At 50.5% G+C, this 24,870-nt stretch overlaps 7 protein-coding genes across 7 annotated transcripts; 4 read left to right on the forward strand and 3 right to left on the reverse strand.

The window, feature by feature from the left end:
• Nucleotides 1-419: 419 nt before the first annotated feature.
• CABS01_05746 (3-carboxy-cis,cis-muconate cycloisomerase) lies at nt 420-1,980 on the forward strand (the record flags this gene model as incomplete). The annotated part of the gene is made up of 3 exons (XM_060539114.1): nt 420-717; nt 779-1,287; nt 1,351-1,980. 3 exons carry the CDS (start codon nt 420-422, stop codon nt 1,978-1,980), a joined length of 1,437 nt encoding a protein of 478 aa, XP_060405376.1.
• Nucleotides 1,981-2,052: 72 nt separating this feature from the next.
• On the reverse strand, nt 2,053-3,139 carry CABS01_05747 (uncharacterized protein; the record flags this gene model as incomplete). Its single annotated transcript, XM_060539115.1, has 3 exons — nt 2,053-2,192; nt 2,258-2,464; nt 2,545-3,139. 3 exons carry the CDS (start codon nt 3,137-3,139, stop codon nt 2,053-2,055), a joined length of 942 nt encoding a protein of 313 aa, XP_060405377.1.
• A 2,039-nt stretch (nt 3,140-5,178) lies between these two features.
• CABS01_05748 (uncharacterized protein) lies at nt 5,179-7,633 on the forward strand (the record flags this gene model as incomplete). Its single annotated transcript, XM_060539116.1, has 6 exons — nt 5,179-5,221; nt 5,294-5,308; nt 5,392-5,441; nt 5,508-5,581; nt 5,678-6,646; nt 6,706-7,633. 6 exons carry the CDS (start codon nt 5,179-5,181, stop codon nt 7,631-7,633), a joined length of 2,079 nt encoding a protein of 692 aa, XP_060405378.1.
• Nucleotides 7,634-8,557: 924 nt separating this feature from the next.
• CABS01_05749 (aldo/keto reductase) lies at nt 8,558-9,484 on the reverse strand (the record flags this gene model as incomplete). The annotated part of the gene is made up of 1 exon (XM_060539117.1): nt 8,558-9,484. One exon carries the CDS (start codon nt 9,482-9,484, stop codon nt 8,558-8,560), a length of 927 nt encoding a protein of 308 aa, XP_060405379.1.
• A 7,125-nt stretch (nt 9,485-16,609) lies between these two features.
• On the reverse strand, nt 16,610-18,428 carry CABS01_05750 (glucose/galactose transporter; the record flags this gene model as incomplete). The annotated part of the gene is made up of 5 exons (XM_060539118.1): nt 16,610-16,881; nt 16,940-17,271; nt 17,327-17,896; nt 18,133-18,220; nt 18,284-18,428. 5 exons carry the CDS (start codon nt 18,426-18,428, stop codon nt 16,610-16,612), a joined length of 1,407 nt encoding a protein of 468 aa, XP_060405380.1.
• A 2,959-nt stretch (nt 18,429-21,387) lies between these two features.
• Nucleotides 21,388-22,045, forward strand: CABS01_05751 (60S ribosomal protein L23; the record flags this gene model as incomplete). Its single annotated transcript, XM_060539119.1, has 4 exons — nt 21,388-21,407; nt 21,489-21,735; nt 21,879-21,956; nt 22,013-22,045. The coding sequence occupies 4 exons, from the start codon at nt 21,388-21,390 to the stop codon at nt 22,043-22,045; spliced, it is 378 nt and encodes a 125-aa protein (XP_060405381.1).
• A 2,522-nt stretch (nt 22,046-24,567) lies between these two features.
• Nucleotides 24,568-24,777, forward strand: CABS01_05752 (uncharacterized protein; the record flags this gene model as incomplete). Its single annotated transcript, XM_060539120.1, has 1 exon — nt 24,568-24,777. One exon carries the CDS (start codon nt 24,568-24,570, stop codon nt 24,775-24,777), a length of 210 nt encoding a protein of 69 aa, XP_060405382.1.
• Between the last annotated feature and the right edge of the window lie 93 nt (nt 24,778-24,870).

The following is a 24,870-nucleotide window of genomic DNA, read 5'->3' on the forward strand; positions in this document are numbered from 1 at the left end:
TCCCCGGCTTTGCGGGGCTGGCTCGACTCAACCCCAGAAAATACACGTTCCCCGCAAGCGCCAATCTCATGTTTAACTCAGACCCGAAGTTCAGGATACGGGGAAAGGGGCCAAGACCCGGCGAACCGGCGCATGGTCTGTGCTATTCCGATACGCCGTTACGCCGTTACGCCGCTCAACACGACCTTACTCCGTCCTTATCCCGCGATTTGGTCCCCCCGCAACTGCATTATCCCGTGCCCCACCGCGGGGTCCTCGGTGTAAGTCCGGACGTTGGCCGGAATGATGTCCATCCAAGTCAAGGAATAAAACAGACCGAGGAGAACGCGACGACGCATTTGGAAAGCTTGTCTTGGGACGAAGCTTGCTCTCTGCTCTCTCTCGTCTGAACTGCTGCTTCTAAGCGCATTCCACTCGCCATGTCTGCCGCCACTGTCTTCGATTCGACGCTCTTTGGCAACATTTTTGGCACAGAGGAGGCTCGCCAAGCCTTCTCTGAACGATCTTATGTTGCCAATCTTATCAAGGCCGAGTGCGCTCTGGCCGAGGCGGAAGAAGCTGAAGGTATTGTGCCGGGTGGCACTGCTGCCGTATTGAGGGAGCATTGCAATGTCTCCAAAATCGACTGGCAGCTTCTTGCAGCCCGCACAGAGATCGTGGGATATCCGGTACTGCCTTTGGTAGAACAGATGTCGAAATGGGTTCCCGAAGAGACTTGTAAGTCTTGGCTGACAATTCCACAAATGGTACTTCAACTTGCTAAAGCTTCAACCTCAAGCTGGTTACATTCACTGGGGTGCCACAACGCAAGACATCATGGACATAGCGTCGGTACTCCAAATGAAAACTGGTCTTGAAATCGTCGAGCGTCTTCTGCGCAAAGTCACCTCCACCTTAGAGACAATGTCCGCCGCTTACAGAGATGTACCCATGGCCGGCAGGACGCATCTGCAACATGCCCTCCCAATCACTTTCGGATACAAATGCGCAGTTTGGCTGGCTGGCTTCCGCAGACACGTGAAGCGTCTGGAACAGATCAAGGAGAGCTGCTTGCTGGTTCAATTCGGCGGTGCTGCTGGTACCCTTGCTTCCCTGGGCACAAGCGACAGTGGCATTCGCGTGCGCAAGCGACTCGCGACTATTCTTGGGTTGCAAGACCCCATCATCACCTGGCATGTGGCGCGCGATACTGTTGCTGAGATTATAAACTACCTTGCCCTGGTGGGTGGTAGTTTGGGCAAGATTGCCCTTGACTTGATTATCATGTCATCAAACGAGCTGAATGAGGTGAGTTTATACCTACTACCTAGCTCTTGAAATGGGTTGAGAATACTGACGCACACTTCACAGGTTGCCGAGCCTTACGTTCCCCACCGTGGTGCCTCCTCGACCATGCCTCAAAAGCGCAACCCCATTTCCAGCGAAGTGATACTCGCGCAATCGAAGATTCTGCGCGCACAAGCCGGCCTTGTCCTCGATGGCATGGTCTCTGACTTCGAACGAGCCTCCGGACCGTGGCATCTAGAATGGGCTGCTATACCTACAGCCTTTATTTCGATCGTTGGGTCCCTCTACCAAGCCGAATTTGCCCTGTCGGGGCTGCAGGTCAATAAAGATGCCATGATGGCTAATCTCAAGTCAACAAGGGGCCTGATCGTAGCGGAGGCTGTCATGATGGACCTAGCAAAGTACACCGGCCGCCAGGAGGCGCACGAGATTGTTTACAAGGCGTGCGTCAAGGCACACGAGAACAGCATGTCACTGCAGGAAGCATTGGAAGAGTCATCACAGGTGACGTCTCACCTTGCTTCGCCAGACCTCGCAAAATTGTGCGATCCTACAAGGTACCTAGGATGCTGTCAATTGATGCTGGACGAGCTGTTGGGACAAAGGGAGGGGCATGGTAATGGAGACGGGAAGGACTTGAACGGGGACAATGGGATTGCAGATACCATTGGAATCACCAACGGCAGCCGTTGAGCTGATTAGAGAGACAGATAAAATATTTGATTTAGACCCCTTGTGAAGACCTCGGGAGTCAAGTTGAAACGTTTATTGCTCTGCATTGCATTCCCAAAAAGCCTTCAGCTTCTCTTCTTGCCTCAGCAGTGACCAGCCCATGTGCGCTTCTGACTTTGCGAGAATATCAAGCAATTTCTCCTGTTCCGCAGGCTCGTGAAATAAATGACCACCTGTGTGGATAGCAGATTGTCAACAACCAGATGTTGCACTGGATCAATCCGAGAGCCGAACTTACACATAGCAACCGTCATTCCCGCGGCTATGGTTGCTGGCTGCCACTCGCCTGCCGAGTGTGCAATACCACAAATTTGGCGGATCAAGCGACGAATCTCTTCTTCAACAGCATTTGAAGCCATAGCCTTGTCGAGACCAAGTACAGGCATACGGGGGTCGTGAGTCAGCAACATTATCTGGCAGATAATGGCATGCTGCTGGCCAGCAACTAGGTAGACGAGGAAAGGTAAGTGATCACTACCCATACTCATGCTAACCACAAGAGCAATGAGAAGCACTGGGACTCACTATGAAAATCGTTGGCAAAAACGATCTCAGGAAATGTCTCGCGATCAGAGCCCGTTTGCCACAGAGGATTGAAAGATGCCGGCCTCTTCTCCATCCATTGATGTAGATAGGCACGCAGATTCTCCCAAGACCCGATGGACCGCGCGTCTGGGCCGTATGCAAACATCAAAACATCCTCAGTAAAAGTGATGATGCGCCACGCCCAATCGAAGTCGGACGTGGGCTCAAGAGTTCTGGTGATGCCGCATCTCTCTGCAAGACGGGGTGGAGGGGTACGTGCTACAAAAGAAATGAAGATTTCCTGACGGATAGCCACTAGCAGACATGCGCGACATAGACTATAGTTTGGATCATCGGGAGACTCCGGTAGAGTAAAAATGTTCGTGTCTAAAATGTGCCCATACGGCCGGTCATCGACAGACGGGACTGGCTCGACTCGGTCAACAATCAGGATCATGTGAAGGCGACCAAGTAGACCGCACCTGTCATTTCCTCGTAGAGTCGCAGGATCATAGTAATGGCGCATAGAACTCCAGTAGTAAAACCTCGTGCCGACCCTGGGTGTGCCAAAGCCGGGATATATGATTGTAGGCATCTTGCTTGATAGTCGTCGGCTTCTCCAGGAACCCATTTCTCGGGCTGTGTCTGGCTCAAATGCTTGCATGAGATTGCCAAAAGGGCGTTGAGAAGAACAAAGTGGGTCGAAGCCGCTTGCACGATGACCGTTCTGAAGTGACGATCTTTATCGCAATAGTCAAACTGGACGGGGATCAGTCTATCAGATCAAAAGCGTTGCGCTCTTGCTAAAGGTCAATTGACAGTATGTACCCAAAGTGAAAGATGATTGATAAAATGCTGAATCAGCAAGACTTCTTGTTTGTCCCTCAAAGGCCATAGAGGATTGCATGGAGGCTCTTCAACATTGCAAGGGTAAAGTGACTCAGAAGTATCTGGCTCAGGTGGTTCTGGTATCTGAATTGCTTCTCCCACCTGGAGTGGCTCGGCGGATGTAGCGATAATCAGATTGGCAATACTTGGGAGGTTGAGGGGCCTTTCAGTAGCACTTGTTTCTTGCGGCGATTCTTCTCGGTCTAGAGCGATGCTGTCCGCTGAGAATACAACTACACAAGTTTTAGCTACCTGAAGAGACTTTACGTGGTCAGGGAAACCAGTATCGTGATAGGTATTAATCTCACGGGTAGACGGTGTTGATAGCCAGACTTGATGAGCTGGGAAAGGAACAGCTCGGCTGTCCTCTGGTGACTCCTGAAAACCATCTATGGACGGGTTGTGATGATGGCGAAATGTTATTCGGGTGGTTGCTTTGTAAGTACACGATTCAGCAGCCTTTGCGCAAGGGGAGCATGTCGGACTTGGTGTGTCACCTAATCGGATGGCCTTCAGTATTTATGACTCTATAATTTTAGACCTGCCGATTATACTTGGTACCCGAACTACATTTCAAGTGAAGCCGAACACATCGTAAACTTAAGAGGGCGTTAGCACCATCTCGAGACGCAAAAGGAGTTGACGTTTGATTTGAACGTACCATGACTGCCGTTTGGAACGGCTGGATCCTCTTGGCGGCGTCTGGTCACGATGTTCTGGTTCATAGGCCCCTGTTCGAACCTCAGATGAGCTGATGGACATCTTTACTGTCAATACCGGGAAGAAATGATACAAAATGCTCTTGACATGATTGATTTTGCTCCTTGTAAAAGACATGTGCGTGGTGCCGGAGAGAGCGTCTCGATTTTGGACCATCAACGAAAGCCGGAAAGGCAGGTGGGGCCGATGACACAAAAGGCAATTTGGCTCCGATCCCCCACTTGGGATCGGAGCGATTTTACCTTTCTGAGCTTCACACCACACACCATCACAAGCAGCTTCAAGTCCCACCAGTTGACCCAACACCATGACATCAAAGCCAGCAACAGGGACACGAGGTGACAGCCCCCTTTTAGGACAGCCTAGACTGCGTTTAACGAAAGTTTCGATTAATAAACAACCGTCTTTGAGCCTGCTTGACTCTCTCCGTTCAAATGTGAATATATCGATTCTTGTTCGTGTAAAGTATGTAGCGCACAACTTGCGCAGGGTTCCTCGTGAAGCTTGAGAGCGGAATAGTCGTGCATCGTAACCGATTATTGTATGACTAAACACTTGCAACTCAATGAGCCTTGGTGTCTTAGTTGCATGGTTGTTAATGGCCGCCAAATTTAAGGATTCATTCAGATGAGAACCAGCCCGCGTCGCGGGGAACCATTTTGCCTCAATAGCTTCCTTGTTTTGGATGGGACTTGAGAGTAAAACTTCACAACCCGCTGGTCGGAATAGCGGAATAGTGTTGTACCAAGATGACTAGCACCAACGAGGGTTTAAAGGGGGAATAAGATGGTTTATGGTGATGAGCCCTGGAAAAATCGTTACAAACTATGCAACTAACGGGTATATATGACTAATGTGCAATAGGTCCGGCTTTCGGTAGCGATGCAGCCCCGGCTCATCACTTTCTCCACAACACCACCACATAATCGACGAGCGCGTATGCCTTTTTCGGGTCTCGAGTCAACTACACTCTTAGCGAATGCGAATTCAACGCTGTCAATGATGCTGAACGAAACGGGAGGATGAATGGACAGGAAAATCCTTCCGGAGGGCAATCTGGACAAGTTTGGTATGCTAATCCGGGCTAAAGAGGAACCAAGAGAACCCCACTGGATGATCATGTTGCTAATAAGCTCAATAGTGACCGCTGCCGGCGGTAAGTAATTCTTCAAACAAGGATTCATCGTACTTCTATGGCAAACTTGGTCCATTTGATTCCGATGCTCAAGGCTGACTTAGGCCCTTTTGCTTTCAGGAGGAAAATTCGATGTCATGGCGATGGCGAAAAGGTAGGTTGGCTGTCTCTCCTACGCAACCTGCTCACATCCAGACTTTTGAGACTAAAGAATTGATAGTGCACGCCTTGTATCACTGGAGGCGTGGCCTGCATTGTGTCAACGAAGTTGAAGCGTAATAGAAAGAGGAAGAGGTAAGTTACTAGTATATAGTATACAAAGAAGCCGAAGAATCCGCGAGGGACTAGATCGAGTTGGGCAATGATTCCTTTGCTGACCGTCGCTTCTAGTTACTACGAAAACGAAGGAACTGAGGAAAGACACGACGATTCCGCAGCTTCAAAGACTCCTGAAGCTCATAGCAGCAATGTTGACTCGGCTCCCCTTTCGCTCCCTCAAGGCATAAGGAACTCGCAACAAACAGTTTCAGAGCACTCACATCTGAGCACGCTCACAGGAAACGCTGGTCTGAGGACTTCACCATCATGGCAGCGAGGTAAAGAGGCTGTCTCAAACGCCAAGTCGAGGTTTGTGCCGGAACCGGTGATCGGCCACATGGGCCGACTAGTGTCCAATGACGACCAGACAGCTATGTTTGCAGGGTCGTCTACGGGCGTGCATTTTATCAGCCAGGCTGAGCAGCAGTTACAAATGCTACGAATCCACACCGAAACATTCCCAAGCAGCATCTATAGTCTCTATCTTCACAACATATGGGGCCCATCGCCCAAGGGTTCAGAGTCGCAGGTTGTCGCTGCTATGATCTCCCAACTTCCGCTTGATGCTGCTAGTATCCTCGAGGCAACCATCGACTGCTGGACACCGTTGTATCCGATTGTACATAAACACTCCACAGTTGAGGCTCTACGTCGGTTGAATGGTGACCCCGAACACGGCGACATCAGTTTCTTGTATCAGGTTCTAGGTCTACTTGCTCTAGGAACATTAGGACATCCAGGCTCCTGCGTTCAGAGACATCGGCATTTTCTTTGCCTTTCTGAAAAATACTATGCAATGTCCGCTGCGTTGACGAATCAGCTCCAGGAGCGACCGTCTTTACCGACGCTCCAAGGGCTAGAGATTGCTCAGATCTACCTCCAGGTATCATCTCGCTACTCAGCTGCGTCGCAACTAGGAGGCATGGCTACAAGAATGGCACAGAACCTTGGACTTCATCGCCACTCCCAGAGGTTCAAATTCGATCCTTTGGAGACAGAACTCCGGCGGCGCGTGTGGTGGTGCCAATACTCTCTTGATACGTAGGTATTTGGAAGGTCGGCCTGCTTGTTGTGTGTCTTGACTAATCTCTTACCATCAGATTCTCCAGCGCTTACCACGGAATGCCAAGATTGATCCGCGACCAGGACGTGGACACAGACTTACCCTCCCGTGTTGACCACGACCAAGTATCGCGTGAGAGCGTGGTGTTTCCCTTACCCGGCGAAAGATCCCAAGTCGACACGGCTCTCTGCATGTTCAAACTCGCAGTCATTGTGGGAGAAGCTCTAGAGAAGCTGTACTCGACGACTAGACGGCGCGGCGGGATAGCCAAGATTACACAACTGCAAGCTGAACTTACATTATGGGAGCGGATGTTGCCGACGGATAAGGTTGTAGACTTGGAGGATGATAGCGCAGACTTATCACCGGCGATTTCGATCGACACCTTTGAGGTGGCTTTCCTACGCGCTGCATTTTACAACGCCACGGTGCATGTTCATCGGCCTGCACTTGCTTTCACAACAGCTGATCCTCAGTTTCAAGTTTCTCTGCAAGCGTGCGGTCGTGCTTCGGCTGAGCTGATAAGACTGACTGCTACGATCATGTCGGACTCGGTCCTGGAGATGGATGCCGCGAGGATAGCGAGGATAGATCCCATCATCGTCGCCCATCTCTATCCAAACGGGTTGCACATGTTGTGGCAGGCGGGTCTTACAATATTATTTGCGAGGTGGAAAGGCCACCCACTTGCTGGAGATGAGGAGGCAGAGGACTTGGTAAAGACATGCGCTACAACTTTACGTCATTTAAGAGCTGACGACTCCAATGGGCACATCAGCCAATGTGCCGATGTTCTCGACATGCTCCGGACAAAGACCTTTTCAGCTGGAGAACCCCAACAGCCGGTACTTGACCAGCTGCAATGGAATGTCTGGGACTGGCCCATGGCATCGGCGCTAGAGCTCGCAAATACCTTGGATGCGATGCCATTGGATCTTCAATTCGAACCAAGCATGGGCTTATGAGATTTTGCTGTCCACTTTGGCTGGCTGGGTGTGGACAAAGCGGCATGAGCTATCGCGGCATGGATGGCTTCCGTCGGTGTGCCCCAAACTTCAGTCACATTACTGAACGCGAAATATGTTGAAGAAGAAAACATCAAGTCAGCTTTGTGAAAGCACTGAGGGCTCTAAGGTTGATGAGTCACAGTCGGGATATACGAAAAATCCGACGCGATGTTCGTCCTCTTCCCCACGAACATGACATGAAATACACACTCGGTACTACACACCAGCATTTTCTCTCCGGCCTCTCTTTTTCTCTAAGTCCGTGCGGGAAGATTGTATGCGTCCGTCCCAAAGATCTGGCACCTGTATCGTGAACCCGCGGTGCTCACACACCAGGGTACTGAGGGTGATCCGATCAGAGTCTGGGAGGGGCCCATAATCTTATCGATCAACTTATCACCGCCGGAACACCATCTCTCTGTGTGTTAGAGGCCAGCTACCACTGCCCACAAGCTTAGTTGTGCCGATTGATATTCTTTGATTGGCCAAGTCGGTGTAGGATGTCACGAAAAGAAACCATTGGGAGCAAAGTTGAGAAATGGGGCGTAAGATTCGTACCAGGCTAAGCCCAGCTTGCAGTCTAGCTCGCTTGTCTAGATGAAATGTCTATGTCTCTATTTCCTCCCAAAAAATAAAAATGAATAACCCAAACTCCTTTCCAAATACTGCGACGGGGGAATAGAACGCCAAGTGGCGTCGACGGCAATCAACTCCTTCTCATGTCCTGGATGGACGACGTGCGGATTTCGTCACGCCGGCAGTGCAAATGGCTGTTCCAATGCTCTCAGGATGGAGGAAAGCTCAGTTGTTTGCTGGAAGATCCAGCGGTGGGTGTTGCCGAACTGGAGTGCCCTCAGGCCAAATATCTTGCTGAGACATCATTTACTCCTTGTGCAGGCTACCGGTAACGTAGTTCTCAGCACCGAGGGCATCGATGACAGCCATGTCCTCCTGGGAGAGCTCGAAGTCAAAGGACTCAAAGTTGGACTGGATGCGGTGGGCAGTCAGGGACTTGGGGAGGACAATGTTGCCGCGGGTAGCGTTCCAGTTGAGAAGGATCTGAGCAGGGCTCTTGCCGTACTTCTCGGCGATCTTGCCAATGGTGGGGTCCTCAAGCTTGTTGCCGCGGGCGAGGGGAGAGTAGGCCTCAATGGCGATGCCGTGCTTGCGGCAGGTGTCGACGAGGTCCTGGCGCTGGCAGAATGGGTGAACCTCGATCTGGTTGACGGCGGGGACAACAGTGGTCTCCTGAAGAAGCTCCTCAATGTGGTGGGAGCTGAAGTTGGAGACACCAATGGAGCGGACCTTGCCGAGACGCTGGGCAGTCTCAAGAGCTCTCCAGGAAGCGAGGCGCTTCTCCTTGTCATCTGAGGGGGAGTGGATGAGGTAGAGGTCGAAGTACTCGAGCTGGAACTTCTCGAGGGAGTCGCAGAGAGCCTTAAAGGTAGCCTCGTAGCCGTGGTCAGCGTCCCAAAGCTTGGTGGTGACGAAGACTTCTGATCTGGGGGTGTTGGTCTTCTGGAACCACTGCTTCAGGGCACGGCCGCAAGCCTCCTCGTTGGCATATCTGGCGGCGGAGTCGATGTGACGGTAGCCGGCGTCGAGAGCGGCGATGACGGCGTCCTCAGTCTCCTGGCCGTTGGGGGCCTTGTAGACACCGAGAGCAATCTGGGGGATTTCGTTTCCGTCGTTGAGGCGGACGGTGAGGCGAGGAGAGTCGCAGGGAGAGGCGTATCCAGAGTCTTGGCGAGTAGGCATAACCTTCTCCATGCCGAGCTCAGGCTGACGGGTAGCGAATTGGGCGGCCATTGTGAATGATGTGAATGTTGTAGTTGGTGTTGAAAAGTAAAGAGTTGTATTGGTGTCAAGAGAGGAGGTTGTTAGATTGGTTGAGGCCGTTGATTGATGTGCGAGTGATGCTTCCAAGAGAAACAGCAGATGTTGCCGAGTTATCTATTCCTTTTTATCCTTTTCGACGTCTCGCTCTTTGGACCTAACTACTACAATTGATTTTGATTGCCATTTTCGGACCGATGGCGTCCTCTGTTGTCGCCAGCCGCGGACCCGCCGTGAATGTCCCGTCTGTGCTGGGTTGATGCCCCCCGTCTTGGAGGGGACCCGTTCTCCAACGTGCTGCCCCGTACGCCGTACAGATTATTGAGGGTCGGTGCCTCCTTGCGAGTGCTTGCTGTTACTTGGTGTTGAGTCGATATCTCGATGTCGATTTCGAGTCGGTGCCGGCGGTTCCTAGTCGGTATTCGTCCGTTGTCTCAACGGTACCAGGTTGATGCTCCGTTATCTCTGGGCCTTTGACCCGCTGCTACTGGAGCTAATGACGTAGAACTTCTCCGCCGATGCTGGACCGCTGCTCCGCCGGTGAATGGGCCGATGACGTGCCGTGTCTCCGCCGATGCTGCGCCGATGGACGACGTCCGAGTCAGGGTGCCCTCGGTCTGTCTGACGGTTATAGGGTGTCTCTTGCAGGAGGTGGAGGCAGGCCTCAGTTCGCTATTCCCACCGCCAAAGCTCCGAGAACTGGCTGCTACACTCGATTCATGTGCGACATGTCTAGCGGAATAAGCGAGGTATCAGATGAATTGACTGTTCTGAACCTTCTGCTGTGAGGCTCAACTAAAGGACTAGATCGCATTGTTGAGCCTCAAGATTTTCGGCGGCTGTGGCGAATATCGACCTCGACATTAGCGCAAATCTAACACTCAAAGTGAGAAATTTTACGACGCGAGAGAGAAAAACTGGAGCCCGCTGCAGGAATCGCTGTAGTGATACCAAATTCCTACGAGCCAAGCCTCGAGGAACCAAGGTACTATATTCGGTCAATTATTCCCGAGGACAAACTATCCATATCCGTACACTAGGCGCCGTTTCAGCCGCAGCCGGATAGACTTGCGAGGCATCAGCAATCGGCATCGATATCGAGCTGAACGATACGGGGGTTCGGTAGGCGACGTTTCCATGTACATACACGCTGGGTCGGCTTGCAAGACTCCTTAGGGAAGTACGTACAATATCCTGGGTAAGGTATATTGTGTAAAATGGAAAAGCCGCACTAAGCGACAGATGCAACTTGGCCTGTTATGACGTCAAGCTGCCGACGACATCACGGTGGAAGTGGACCATTGTAAAACGAGGTGCTTAGCTATGCCCCATCAGAAGATGGATCTCTGAAGCCCAAGGAGTTCCCGCAAATGCTCATGTTGAGTGTGAGATGCTCGGTGCAGGTACGAGTTCAGGACACCGGAGTCCACCCCGTTAAACGAGCGTTGAAGCCGTGGAACAAGACTGCGGATACGCTACAGAGGACGGATGACATGGCATGGATGTTGAGATGGGGTGTGTGAGGCAAGATGAACGCGAGTCGCGACTTTTGCCATTTCACATGTACATGGGCAATGTATCTCGCATTGTTGAAGGGCAAAGGCCGGGCAAGTTGTTCTAGCGTCTTGTCGCTTGGGCCTTTTGGGACAAAACTTATTCATCCCTGCCACACATCGATGATTGGCCCTGCCTTTCAGCAAGACTCAGGAACGTGGTTTCAGACTTTTCGCTGATGTCATTGGATCCTCTGGAGGGTCCTGATGTATTGTGGTCACTGGCAGGGCGACATTGAGGGAATCCCGGAGGTACATGGAGACAAGAGATGAAAGCACTGAGGAAGATGGAGGCATGTTGCCTGCAGGACCCCTATCGGGAGTGTTCGGAAGGGCCCGCTCTTTCCTCAGCCTGGGCAGCCAATGTCAAGGTCTGTATCAATGGGTTGCCTCTTCAGAAGTTCTGTGCGTTTGTAACAGCTTGATAGCCATTGGATTCTGCGCCTTGTCTTATCGGCGGAAGTCCATCTGTCCTGTTCAATCTTGACCTAGACAGCTCTATGTGTCATTCCTGGATGCGTTGTTCGTTGTCGGTGTCGGTGTCGCCAACGGTACAGGGTGTTCTTTGCCGACAGTAGAGATGATCAAGGATTGGCGGACAGAGTTTTCTCAACGTCTCAACTCTGAGCAACAATTATCTGCAAGGTAGAGAGATAGCCAACGGAGGTACGGAGTACACCGACTAACCAAGACAACATTAAATCAAATGGCAAGATCGGCTCCGAAGGCTAAGGCGGTAGGGCCCAGTGATCAACGACTTGTCCAAAGAAGATTTTCACATGTATGCCAAGTTGACAGCCAAACAGCCCAGCAAGTTGGAATCGCCTAATACGTACCGGGTAGTAGATCGGCAGGAGACGCCCGGATTGTCCTCTGGTCCGACACAAACACACACAGAACAAGTATCCCACGCCAAAAAAAAAAAAAAAAAAGATAGAGACACAGAGTCTTCTACAATCCCTGTTTAGAACTTCGGGAATGTCGATGAACATCGATGGATGCCGGACGACGTGACCCCCTATCTATTTCGCGCCCTGAGACAAGGCCCTATCAGTGACCCACGCAAGGCTCCAGTTTATCTTTTATCTCAACCAAGGCGACGAGCACTTTTTCCCAGCCTGGCGTGATTGTGGACTACAATACAGACTTTCTCACTGGACAAAATGCCTCGTAAAGTGGACATGAGCTGCACTAACAACGAGAGGAACCGCCCGATCTCACCGTGAGAAGATATGATAGGGGTATCAAGTCGCAGAACACCAGTAGGCAAGCCGCAAGCCAGGCAGACAGAGAGACGATCTCTGGTGGAGAAGGGATGCAAGGTGGAAAATATCGCCCTCAGCTCTCGGCACGGTGCATGAAGCAGTCAAGCAGGTAGACAAAAAAATCTCAATAGAAGCTCGTCTTATTGGCGGTGAAGTTGACCTTCACACCGATGAATGGGGCCAAAGCTCCACCACACCGGCATGACATTGATAATGGATTTCGCTTTCCAGTCTTGGTTGCTATGACGGCCATCTTCATTGGGTGATGATCTGAATTTCAAACCTTTACTGGACGCTGAACCCTGGCGAGGCTGCACAGTCAAACTTGGTTTCATGAGGGATTTCACGCCCAATGCCGTAGGTAGTAGCCTCCGGCAGCGGTAAGATTACGTCTTAATGCATCGGGATCAGGCAATGAGGCCGGTTTGCGTCTGGACGGCGGACAGAAGAGGCTGGTCAATGGAAAAAGAGATACCCGCAAAGGTAGCCGAGAATAATAGCGAAACAGCGCCATAGAACTCAGGAGACCTTTCCCAATCGCTGTAATCTACCTCTATGCGAGTTGATACCGTCTGCGCCCGTCGTTGTGAGCAAGCATGCAGGATAACGCCTCATCCAGCCATATTGCAAACGTGGCAGCAACTCGGCGCATAGCTCTCACTCGTATGCAGAAAACAAAGATAACACAGGATTGCATCAATCAATGCTCGACATCGCACGAGTCAGTAATGGCGTCAGCGAGGGAAACTCAACTCAAAGGCTGCAGGGAAAGAGATGTAAATCATCTCGACTAATGTTACGGCACCGAAAATGGCAACCTTGGTTTACATCATTGTCGGTCAGATTCGGGAAGATGAATCACGGCAGATCACATTTTTGAAGAAACAGGAAATGCCTCAAATTTCCAAGATTTTGTTGCTCGATCCTGGCCAAGATGGTAATTCAAAAGGATTTGGGTATTTCCAGAGTAGTCATTGGCGTGCACTGTCGAGTCCGAGTCAAGAACTGAGGTAAAAAGGCATCAAACGCCTCAGGCTTTCACAGTCAGCATATTTCATCAACCCCACAGGGAGTTGTCAAGTATGTATCACGATAGCTTCAATCCCTGGTAAGGACCACCATAAAACCTCAGCGGCTCCGCCAACCCCGCGAAAGACGTCGATCGGTACCGGAGGCTATCACCATGCATGCGAACTATGGTAACTGCGGCGCCTCATGCTTACTCTCAGCACCGTACCAAGACTAAGACCGCGGATGTCATGACCTTGGCATCAGACTGGAAGCTTGGGCTAGCAACGGTTATTTCAAATAAGAGAAGGTCATTGTCCTAGGTCGCAGCTGCTTCGCTCGAGAAAACTTCCGATTTTGGAATACGAAATTTGATGACGAGTACACCTAGCACAAGCCATCGGTAAGCTACTATGTGGGCTACCTGCAGATATCTGGAAAACAAGAAAGATTCTTAGGACCACTGGCATGTTCCTCTGAGCGGCCAAGTGAGTTCAGAGAGCTTCAGGCGATCAAACTTGATCTTTGTCGGGTCTTGGCCATTTCGTATGCACCGACAAGCTCGATCAACTTTTGTGCCTATTCGCAATCGTCTCAAAAGCAGACATTGAAGCAGAATCTTGAAGTTCCATTTCTGAACCCACCGCAAAGTGTCACCAGCGATCGCTCCATTTTTTGACCCACGATGTTCAGACAACGGGTTATATGGAGAAGCCTGATCGTCGGAATGAGGCTGAACGGCGAACGACGTGCGAACAAATAGTACTACGATGAGGTTGACAGTCCGAGATTATTCAGTCAGAAATCTTAGGATCGTCCATCATGCATTCAATGATAAGGTTTATGTCAATACCTGAGAATCCAGCATAAAACTTTATCTGGCGACCTGCGAAGTCTTTGTCGTTTCTCAATGGTTTTATTAGATCACGAATTTCTCCCGTTTCACATTCATGAAGTAGAGAGTATCCAAATGAACGGTGGCCGGAAACAACGAGTTGCCAGAATCCCACAGAGAAGTAGTAAATAAGCCTGTGATGAGTTTGCAGCTCAGATGACGATTCTTCCTACAGTCTGCACGAAGGTTGTGTGTGATGTCCTGCCGCGCCAAAGCTATCGACTACTTTACCTTACAGGTACCTACCCACGCGGTGGCAAGATACGATGGCCGCATTTTGGTGCAGGGAAATTCAAAAACCCGGCCGTCATATCTTAATACCGCGTGGTCCTACCTTACTTTGCAAATTAGTGCTATATGAAGCTCAACCGCCATGACCTCTCGGACATGCAGAGTAGCCATAGGCAAAGATTGAGTGGCGCTCGCTGCATGAGACGGGACACGGCGGCATCTCGGTCAAGATGTGGGACTCGATGAGGCTGGAATAGAAAGGATCGTCGGCTTCTCGAAACCGTCATCGGCGAGGGTGGGGAGGTTGTCGTCGGCTACGGCCTGGTTGGAGTACTCGGGACCGATGTGGGGTCCAAAAGATGCCGGAGCCGCGTGTTGTGATGGCCAAAGGCCATATCAGCACGCATAGCGTCGTAATTGTGCCGAGGTGCTCTTCGCTGCCTTATAGGCCGTTTCTTTGGTCACTTCTCTCAACAATTCGATTTGGTAAATGATCGAATACTTACGCCTACTGCAATGCGTTCCATTTACGGAAGGTAACATCCAGACATATTCTAGGACAGCCAAGACCAATTTGAGCAGATTCTGAATGGATACGGCTGCGAATTGATATGGGCGTAAAAAAGACTATTGCGCAATCAAGAGAGGGAATTACGTTCTACTGATCTCTGATTCTGTTCAAGTCATAAGGGCGTATCTATTCTGTCACGTTGCGCTGGCATTATATTAGACAGCCATCGATCTGTCGCTTTGCGATAATAAGTCAGTACTTAGGCGACTCGACGCTCAACATGGCTTGAAGACCGTCTCGAAGATGATGCTCGGCTAGCCAAATACCCATCTAACATGTCATGTCTTTTATCCAAGCCTTCTGAGCTCTATGTCACTGAACTCTCTACAATCCACGAGGTTCAGAATGGCGCTCAGCATTCTGTGTCCGCCTTTGGGTTAGCCCGTCAATCAAATTGGCACGTGGACCCATGTTCCATGCCTAGGCCTCGATCCGGGACTTTTCAAGGAAAATTGAAAATCGTAATGGCTGTGATGCCAGGAGTCTTGGAAGCGTGCCAAGCACAGGTAGTTTGTAAGAGAAAGAGAAATACCAATTCTATCATTAGCCGTCAGAACGCTGCTCAAGACCGACAAGTCACATTATAATGTTAATTTATCAGTTATGGCATTGCCTTTTCGCATGCAGACGTATTTGCTATAGGGAATAGCAGGAAACCAGGCATTATCTTAGGATTTACCATGCTATTCACCTATGAGTTCTATCCGATGTAAGGTACTTAGTTAAGAAGTTCGTTGTTTGAGGAATTGTAGATGCATATATCGACGTCATTTCCGTCGTCGGGATCAAAACGATTGCGCATCGTTCGAATCAATTTAGCCAGTCTCGCTTCCACAAGAGGTTTCCGTGATGTGAGATAAGAATTGAACTGATGTGCCATGTCCCGGTTTCATCATACTACTCCCTCATTACTGTTCTGAGCTAGAATTGTAGGCTGGGAAAATCCAATATGGAATGTTCAGCCCTCATTCACCAAGGCATTGATGTTGTGTTATTGACTGCGAATGCTAATTCGCATAAGCCCGTGGATATCTAATGGGTTTCTGTGTTGTCCAGCTTGTCTTTCTATGACTGGACCTTCCTCTCTTTGAAGTGTATGGCCCATGAACCAACTATCGTTTTATTCAAATCGGACCTCAGAGTGAGTGAGTGACGTCCGTGATCTAAACCATGAGTTGTTTGCAGATTAACGGCTTACTACGGAGGTAAATCCTGGTTTGAATGTTTGGATTGGCCGTCACTAGCTCTCATAGCTCATTTCTCAACTTGCTCGGAAAATCATATGCATTACACTTATTTTCCACGTGTGGAGAGAAAAATTAAACTTTCAACCAGAAACAACGTCAAATACAATTTGCAATTGCATTGCGGACAGAACTTGAGCCTAATAGCCCACCTAGAATAAGGATGCTTGACGGCGTGATGATAGGTATGTGAATTCTCTAAAGGTGCAACATACTCCCTGTACAAGCTCTGCCTGCCAAGGGATTGCATGGTATCTCATGAAAGTGTGTATATGCGATTTCAAATCTTCTGGACGGATTTATGCCTGAAGCAATGCTTAATTGCAACGGCTCACGCCACAGTGGGGATGGCGTTCTTGCCATGCTTGTCTTCGACCGACTCGATGCCTCCCTTTTCCTCTTCCACGTCCACGGGCCTAATGCCAACCTCAGTTTCAGTGAAAGCATCGGCGATATTCCGGTACCTCGGGACAAAATTAACGGCCAACGCATATGACCATGCCAAGACAAAGAAGATAAGGGGGATGACCATAGCGATGCCCATGCCCTTGTGATCGGCAACGACGCCAAGCAACGGAGGTACAACTGCACCACCAGATACACCTGAGTTACATGCATTAGATAGCGAACCAACGGTCCCGACAATGAATGGAACGCTTACCTGCAATAATGAAGCCACTGCCGCGCTTAGAATGCCTGCCTAGGCCTCTCATGCCGAGAGCCACAATTGTCGGAAAGCAAATAGACTCGAAGAAAAGGACAATATAGAGCATGGCCATGCCGGTATCACCCTTCTGTGTGATGGAAGGGGCAATGAAGATAATACAGGATGACAGGAACGCCAAAAATACCCAACGGGGCTTGATATAATGCATAAGACCAACTCCAGCGAAACGGCCTATCGCGAAGGCGGCTTGGGCGCCAGCAAGAAGTTTGGAGCCAAGCGCGTTGTCGGTGTTTTCGCGACGTTCTGTCACATAGTTGATAAAGAATCTAGAACTACCGTTAACTTTTGAACTTTATCCACTCTAGACGAAGATCAACAAACCCCGCGATGGCTACCTGAGCACCAGTGTAGCAGAACTGGGCGAAAGAAGCGTGGAAGAGACGGTATTGCTTCCTGAAAGGCTTATCATCGACGTTGGCGTGCGTCTCAGAAGCTTGGAAAGCCATATCAGCATCGGTGATTTCGGGAATTCGAGCCAGCCAGAAGACGATCGCCAGCCCCCAGACGAAGACGGCGATGGAGAGATAGACCCATTGAACATTCTCCAGAGCACGTTTGTCGTCAAAAGCGAAGAAGACGTACGATCCCATGACGGGAGCCACGACAGTGCCGATACCATTGAAGGCTTGAGAAATGTTGATTCGAATCTCGCTGTACTTAGGAGGACCGCAGACGGTGATGTACGGATTTGCGGCTGTTTCAAGGGAGCCAAGACCATTACCGATGATGAAGATGGCGGCACAGAAGCCACCGAAGCTCTTGGCGATAATGCATGGGATCGCAATGAGGGCCCCCAGGCCGTATAGGAAGAGTCCAAAAACAAAGGTAGCTTTATAGCCCCAGTGCCTTAAGATCCACGCCGCGTGCCCGAGACTGGCAATGAGATAGGCTCTGTCAGGCAAGAGTCAGCATCCATGTCTATGACTGCACTGTTGCAGCCCTCGGAAGCCATGAGGTATCCGGGGACTAGTGGTAATGGCAGTGCGCGATTGTGCGTCGCTTAGCTGAATGCTGTGTAAACGCATGGCAGTAGACGCCGATGTAGACACCGGCAAGAAGCAAGTCGGCGAATCGCCGCCTTCGCGGATTGTTCCCGTGTGAGAGGGGGATTGTGACGACGGACATACCCAAAGTAAGCAGCCTGCAAGCCAGAGGACCTAGCCCGGGTGATGTGAAGTGTATCTTGAAAGTGTTTGTTCAGAGTGTCGAGAAGGCCTGATGATGAGATTCTTAGCATTCCTGTATGCGATCGTCAATTGTTGTGTTGCTGCAACATACCGTAGGAAAACCCCCAGAGGAAAAATAGGATAGTGACAAGAACGATGGGAAACAGAGATTCCTTTAGCGTCAATTCGGCAGCGTTCGTGCGGACATTATCCTTCTGGCGCAAAGACCGTTTGCGGAAGAACTCCTTGATACCCATCTTGCAAGTTTGACGAGGATGATCGAGCGCCGTGTTGCGCTGGGTCTGGTGGTGGCACTGAGAAGATATTGGAGTGATCGCGACCGTTGCGGTCTGGTGGGAAGGTCAAAACCTCAGTAACGAGGCGGACGTAGCAGTAGCCTTTGGACCGATGGACTGCAATTTGCAATGCGGTGAGACGCGTCCGAGAACAAATAGAATTCCTCTGGAACGAGGAGACCCGGGTCAGACGAAAGCTTATAAGAGCTCAAGCCGGCCGCATTTTCGGTCGTTTCGAGCCTGATCTTCCCCTGCACGAAAGCGAGATGGACATGACCATCCTTGGCTGCTTCTTGGCTTCTCCATGGTTACATGGCTAGCAGTCCCCGATCAAGAGACCAGTCGCACAGCACTACGGGTACTCAATTCCTTGCTGTGAACAAAAGGCTCGGGTGGAGCAACGGTCTTCTGGACTGATCTGGGGTAACGAGCGTTTGGAGAGGATTGCGGGGATGGTCACCGCATGCTCTAAGTCGCCGGGGAAGCAAAGATGGCCCCATCCATGCTCGGTCGAGGTGCGGGGTGAAGGTTGGAGCAGCCAGTTGAAGAAGACGTGGTGGATCTCCAGAGAGAATACCGGTAGAGAGGACATCCTACGGTAACTCACAGAGAGTTCGCGACCCAGCCTTGGCATGTCCATCATTTCCTCGATGTGGCTCCAATTCCCCCGAATCAACAGCTTGGAGGATGGCTGTCAGACGAGGGTAAGTGAGGTGGGGATTTTAATCAGTCTCTATGGTGGTGATTGGACATGGAGGAGGACGGCAGTTCATCGAGTCTGGGGTAAATGGTCCGGGGCTCGATATAAAGATGGACCGAAGGACGCTCAGATTGCGGAGTAAGCGGATGATCATTCGCTCGGCGGACCGATTGGCGTAAGGAGGCCAGTTGGTTCTCTGTCAGGGCCGGGGGGGGGGGGGCTATGTGACATCACCTCCTCAGTTTGTTACACTCTTCGCTCTCGTGATCATTACGCGCTACTGGCTCAACTGATATTCACGTGGAGAGAAGTCAATTTACATGATTTCCTAATAACACTGAGTGTTGGCTACCGCGTACTTCAGCTGTCGGGGCTAGGCTGGGAGCAGACGAGATCCACCGTCAGCCCCAGAGACTCGGGACTAGTGGTCCAGTCACATCAGCGACACAATCTGAGGGTCGAAAATCCGGTTTCAAAAAACTGGAATCCCTTCTGCAAAGATTCTACGCGTCAAAAAGATATCAGGCACTCCCATGAAGGGCGGTCCAGCAGCGGTTAAATTTAGCCACATAGACCTCCCCTATCAGAGGTAAGGTAGGACAAGCTAGACCTTCCAGCCTCCATCCACAATCGCGGGATGGCGTGTTTGGCGCCGCTAGCCGAATGCCTCTAACCAGACTTTGGAGTCGTCGGTGCTCCGAGAATGTCTGAAGAGATCGGACGAAGACTGGAACGACCGATGCAAAAGTCTTTATGGATATAAATTCCAACAACAAACAGGTCCGCCATCGAAATGTTCCGCTTGGCGCTAGACTCACCGGAGACAGTCGACGATCACTCGTTGATTGCCGATAGCTGAAACAAACTTAGGCTTACCAAAGACGACAAGACGAGAGGAACTCGATACTTTACCGTGGGGTTGCGAGACCGCTTCGCTGGCGGACTGATGTCGAACGATATACGAATGTAGATGTCTTTACTGCCAAGCTCATGGACACCTAAGTGACTTGAAGTAAGCCAAGGCCAACTTCAATTGCTGAAAGTCGTGCTGCGAGCAATCGACTGAACATGACTCGCAACAGCGTCAAATTCTTCGGGACTTGGTTCTTTTCCGATATGGTCACGTGAAGGTTACCACGGAGATGTTCACAGCTGCAGCTGACTGTAACCAGTCGGCGCTCCCTACTGACAGCCGACAAGACAAATTCGGGCTATCACCACAAAGTATCGTCAAATAGTTATCAGATATCAACGCCAAGATAGGGATCATTCGCTTCAACGTCTCGAGATACAGATTACAAAATGATTTAAGGCAGGGTCCTTATAGCTTATTAATCCCTGGAATAAAGCCGGAAGTTCTCCATGGTAACCATCGGGCTATCATCTGCTGCGTCGATAATTTGTTCCGAAATTTGTCCGGATGAATATGGCAGGGCCTCCAGAACCGTCGTCCCAGACAACTTAGGACTACTGCAGTGGGAATAAAGTACAAATACCTAAGAAGCAGTCTACCGAAGTGGCAGACTAACTGCGCTTAGGCGAACAGCGATGTGTGGCCACATAACCTTTCTTACATTCAGCCCATGATGACGTGACGAAGTAACTAGGGAAAGGTTTCCTTGGCCTGAAGTGTCTCGCAGACGCTTACATCAGGAACCATGTCTACTAAGTTGATTACCTCTGTAATTCTGCTAAGTTAAAACCACAGCTACAAAACCAAAAAGGAAAGTGAATCTGACATATTTGGCCCAAGGGTCTTATTACTATTCCACAATTTGTTCCGGGAATGGGGGGCCATTTGACCTGTCTTTAGTGAAGTCTCCGCAGATCAAGTGAATCAGTTGCTCTTTGATAAGTGTCTAAAACTCGCATTGTCTTCTTTGACTTCTAGCCATCTACTGATGCGCTTGTAGAGAAGTAGCTCTGCTAGCTGGACGACATCGAAGATCAACATCATCCATATTTCCCCTCTGCAAGATATGCAGGTCAACGAGTCAGGCCGAGATAACATTCAAATCCTGGGATTGACGGCATGCACGAATGGAAAACAAAAACACTGCGCGAAACGACACCCTTCGCCTGCCCCTAGCCCGCCACGAGAAACGAAATTTTGCGCCGACAAAGGAGGAGACAAGAGCAGAGAAAATTCCGGCAAAGATCAAGACGCGGAAGTGCTGACCAGATTCCTACAGTCGCGGTGCCCCCGGTGGCAAGCTCAAGATGACCCTCGGTCTTCCCGTGTACGGACTCTCCTCTCTCCCCGAATGAGAGAAACCCCTCTCTCTGTGGTGGGAAACTCGTCGCTGACTCTGTTGCTTCAGTGGTGCCGTCATGAACTGCGCCGACAACTCTGGTGCCCGTAACCTTTACATCATCTCCGTCAAGGGTATCGGTGCCCGCCTCAACAGACTGCCCGCCGGTGGTGTCGGTGACATGGTCATGGCCACCGTCAAGAAGGGAAAGCCCGAACTCCGCAAGAAGGTCCACCCCGCCGTCATCGTTCGCCAGTCCAAGCCCTGGAAGCGTTTCGACGGTGTCTTCCTGTACTTCGAGGACAACGCCGGTGTCGTAAGTACTATCCGATATCTGGGAGACATGGGACGCGTCGGACGAGACTTGGCCGTACGGCTTTCGCATAGCCAGGCTCCGAAGATGACGTCCCTTTTTTGAAGATGGATATCACGAACTGTCTGCTAACACACCTACTACAGATCGTCAACCCCAAGGGTGAGATGAAGGGCTCCGCCATTACCGGCCCCGTCGGTAAGGAGGCTGCTGAGCTCTGGCCCGTAAGTTTTCTCAATACAAACGATCTTGTGATACACGAGACTAACACCCAATCCAGCGTATTGCCAGCAACTCTGGTGTCGTCATGTAAAGGAGTTTTTTTTACACAAGTCAAGAAATAAAAGGGCGAAAAGGACGACGTTATGGCTACGGATTAGGTCAACCGGTGCGAACCATTGGGACATACTTCATCACCCCTCCTCTCTCTCCTTGACACCTCTCTCCCCCCCACCCTGTCGTCATGAAGTGAAAGAGAGCGAGGTCGAATGGATTCCATCATCACACACAAAACACCATCTGAAAGAGGGTTGTGGGCCTGGTTTTTTTCTTTTTAGTTTCCTCGCTGGACTGGCAGGTTCTGCATTTCGGCTGTGGCGTGTAAAGGGAAAGAAATTCATACCAGGCATTTCGCATACAGGAGAGATACAAAAATCCGATTCTTTGCGCACGTTACACATATTTGCCTCCTGCTTTCCCGTTTCGCTCCCCAGTTGGCGCCTTCGCTGCGTGTGAATTGGCCATGTCTTTGCTCTACTCCCAAGCAGACGAGCGTCGACGAACACCGACCAGGCAAATGCCAGGATTCCAACTAAAAAGTTGGGTCTGTGTTAGTGATATCTGCGTGCGGTTTCCTCCCCGCCTTCTCACCTTCGCCCGCTTCTATTGGCGGCGATGGATAATGAATGTGTCTGCTGAGGCTCTGACTGCACAGCAATTTTAACCCCCTCGCGGGCTATGGCCTACGTTCACGATTTCCTCAATCAGCCCGAACCAGTCCAGCACCGCTTATCCAATTCCCATGTCCTCTACCTGCAGCAACTTGACTTGCCTTGTTGTGATACAAGCTCTGCGCCGTGAACATACTACTCTTTTCCGCGTGTCCGGTGGCGACATTTCGGTTCCTCTGACTTGATATAGCTACGACTAGCTTATCCAAATCAGTGTCGCATTACGAATAGGTGGTTTCGAATTGCCTACAGTGTGAACTACAAGACTTGGAGCCGACCTAGGCTAGACATTGCTCAGCATTGCGATGTTCGATAGCTGGTTGGAGAAGAGGAAAGTCATTGCTCGAAGTGTAGCCAATCGCACCCGGGCGTATGTTTCGCCATCTCATATGAACATGGAGGTATCAAGGATCAGGAAGAAGACCTATTGACGAGGCCTTTCTGCATCGTGGGGACTGTAGCATGACGAGACCACCCAACTTAACCATGCTCCGGAAATCGACGTGAAATCTCGCCCGAGCATTGCAGTCTTTGAAGCCTGGTGGGCGGCCAAAATTGCAGTGTTGACAACAAGCCCTTTTCTCAAACCGTGTCACTCGCCGACACGCGCCATGATTGGTGTTGAACTCCTCCCTAAGCCACCAGAATGGGGTGCCAGTCGAGCATCGCCTCGTTCTGAGGCAGGATAAACCAATAGACGAGTCGATACCTTCAAGAAGCCACCCGTGCGATCAGAAAGGGATGTCCGCATGCGCCCGAGAAGAGAGGAAGCAGTAGTATGGGTCATGGCCGTCACCATGTCCGCAGCACGCCAGATTAGGTCCGGCCTGTCGTAATCCTGGCTACCCCCAATAATCGAATGAAAGAGGATTGTAGAGCTGCAGCTGCTGAATGACTTGACACCGAAGCCCTTTGAGTGAGGTAAAAACGCAGTGAAAATGACCGTACAGTGGATAGACTGTGTACAAGGCATTGCATTGTGGTTTAGTTGTCATATCGCTACCTAGCGAGCACCCTCTCTAAGGTTGCTAATTTTGATGTTAGGAAGCACCTCGCAATATGACAAGTCCGCAACGAGATCAATTAGCCTTTTTCTACACCAGGAGAAATGGTAGTCGCTTGCTTATAATGCAAAATCTCTGTAGATTAGAATTGCCGAAGATGACCGACGAGATGACCTCTGGAAGATACTAGAGTCTCAGTGTACGCCCACAGGCTTAGATACATACAGCTGCGTTGGACGGGTTGCATAGTTGCATGGAATGCGAATGCAAGGCTGAGTTTTCTTGGACGGGAAGGAGGTAGCTAAGGCTACATCTCATCCAATGAAAGTAGCCGATAGAGGCAGCACGGCCTTGGGGCGTGGAGAAATTGCAGTGAAGGCTGATAATCAGCGATGAAGATGTTCACATGTGCAGAGCAGAGAAGGGAACGGTTGCCTCGAGCTCCGTTGCCTTGCTGCTCTCGCAGCCGCATATCACGGACGCGTCGGCAATACGAGTGTTAGGGGCCATCGGAAGTGGCTCAAGATGAAGGTTATGGGCGGAATAGAGAAATTCTACGATACTATGACCACTGACAAACGCGGTAGCCGGCTTGCCAAAGACAGGTGAAGGACATGTCGAGCGAGGTTAGGTTGTCAATTGCACCTACGGCGTAAGGCACCTACTTGTGAAGTTTCGATTTTTAGTGTCGGAATACATGGCGATGGAGGCATTTTGGTCCCTAGGAGATGGGGAAATGCTCAAGATATGACAAGCGACACATCGAGCGAAATACTCACTGAGTTGTACTCCTGCATGGTCAGGATAGCTTCAACGAAGAGGTAAACAAGCAACTTCAAGAATAGCAGAGACAGTTCTTCGTATCACATCAAGAACATCGTATGTGTATGGCATCAACGTCAATTTCATCAGAGAGTATCGACTCCATCCTTCCACCGCCATCGTACCAGAAGACAAACCCCACTTATCCATCACCAACCCATGTCCTAGGGCGTCTCAACGAGATCCTTCAAGCAGGAAATCAGAGCCAAATTCCCTCATCCATGAACCGCCCAGATATGCGAAAGCTCTCTCTCCTTACCCAAGGCTGAGGCCAGACAGTCCACGACTTGACTCTCCACTTCCATTGACGCGCCACCTCCGAAAGACCACTCACTTCAGCGAGCGGGTGCCAAATCGACGAA

Source organism: Colletotrichum abscissum (assembly GCF_030869225.1).
Source record: "Colletotrichum abscissum strain IMI 504890 chromosome Unknown Scaffold_11.1, whole genome shotgun sequence".
Classification (NCBI taxonomy): Eukaryota; Fungi; Ascomycota; class Sordariomycetes; order Glomerellales; family Glomerellaceae; genus Colletotrichum; species Colletotrichum abscissum.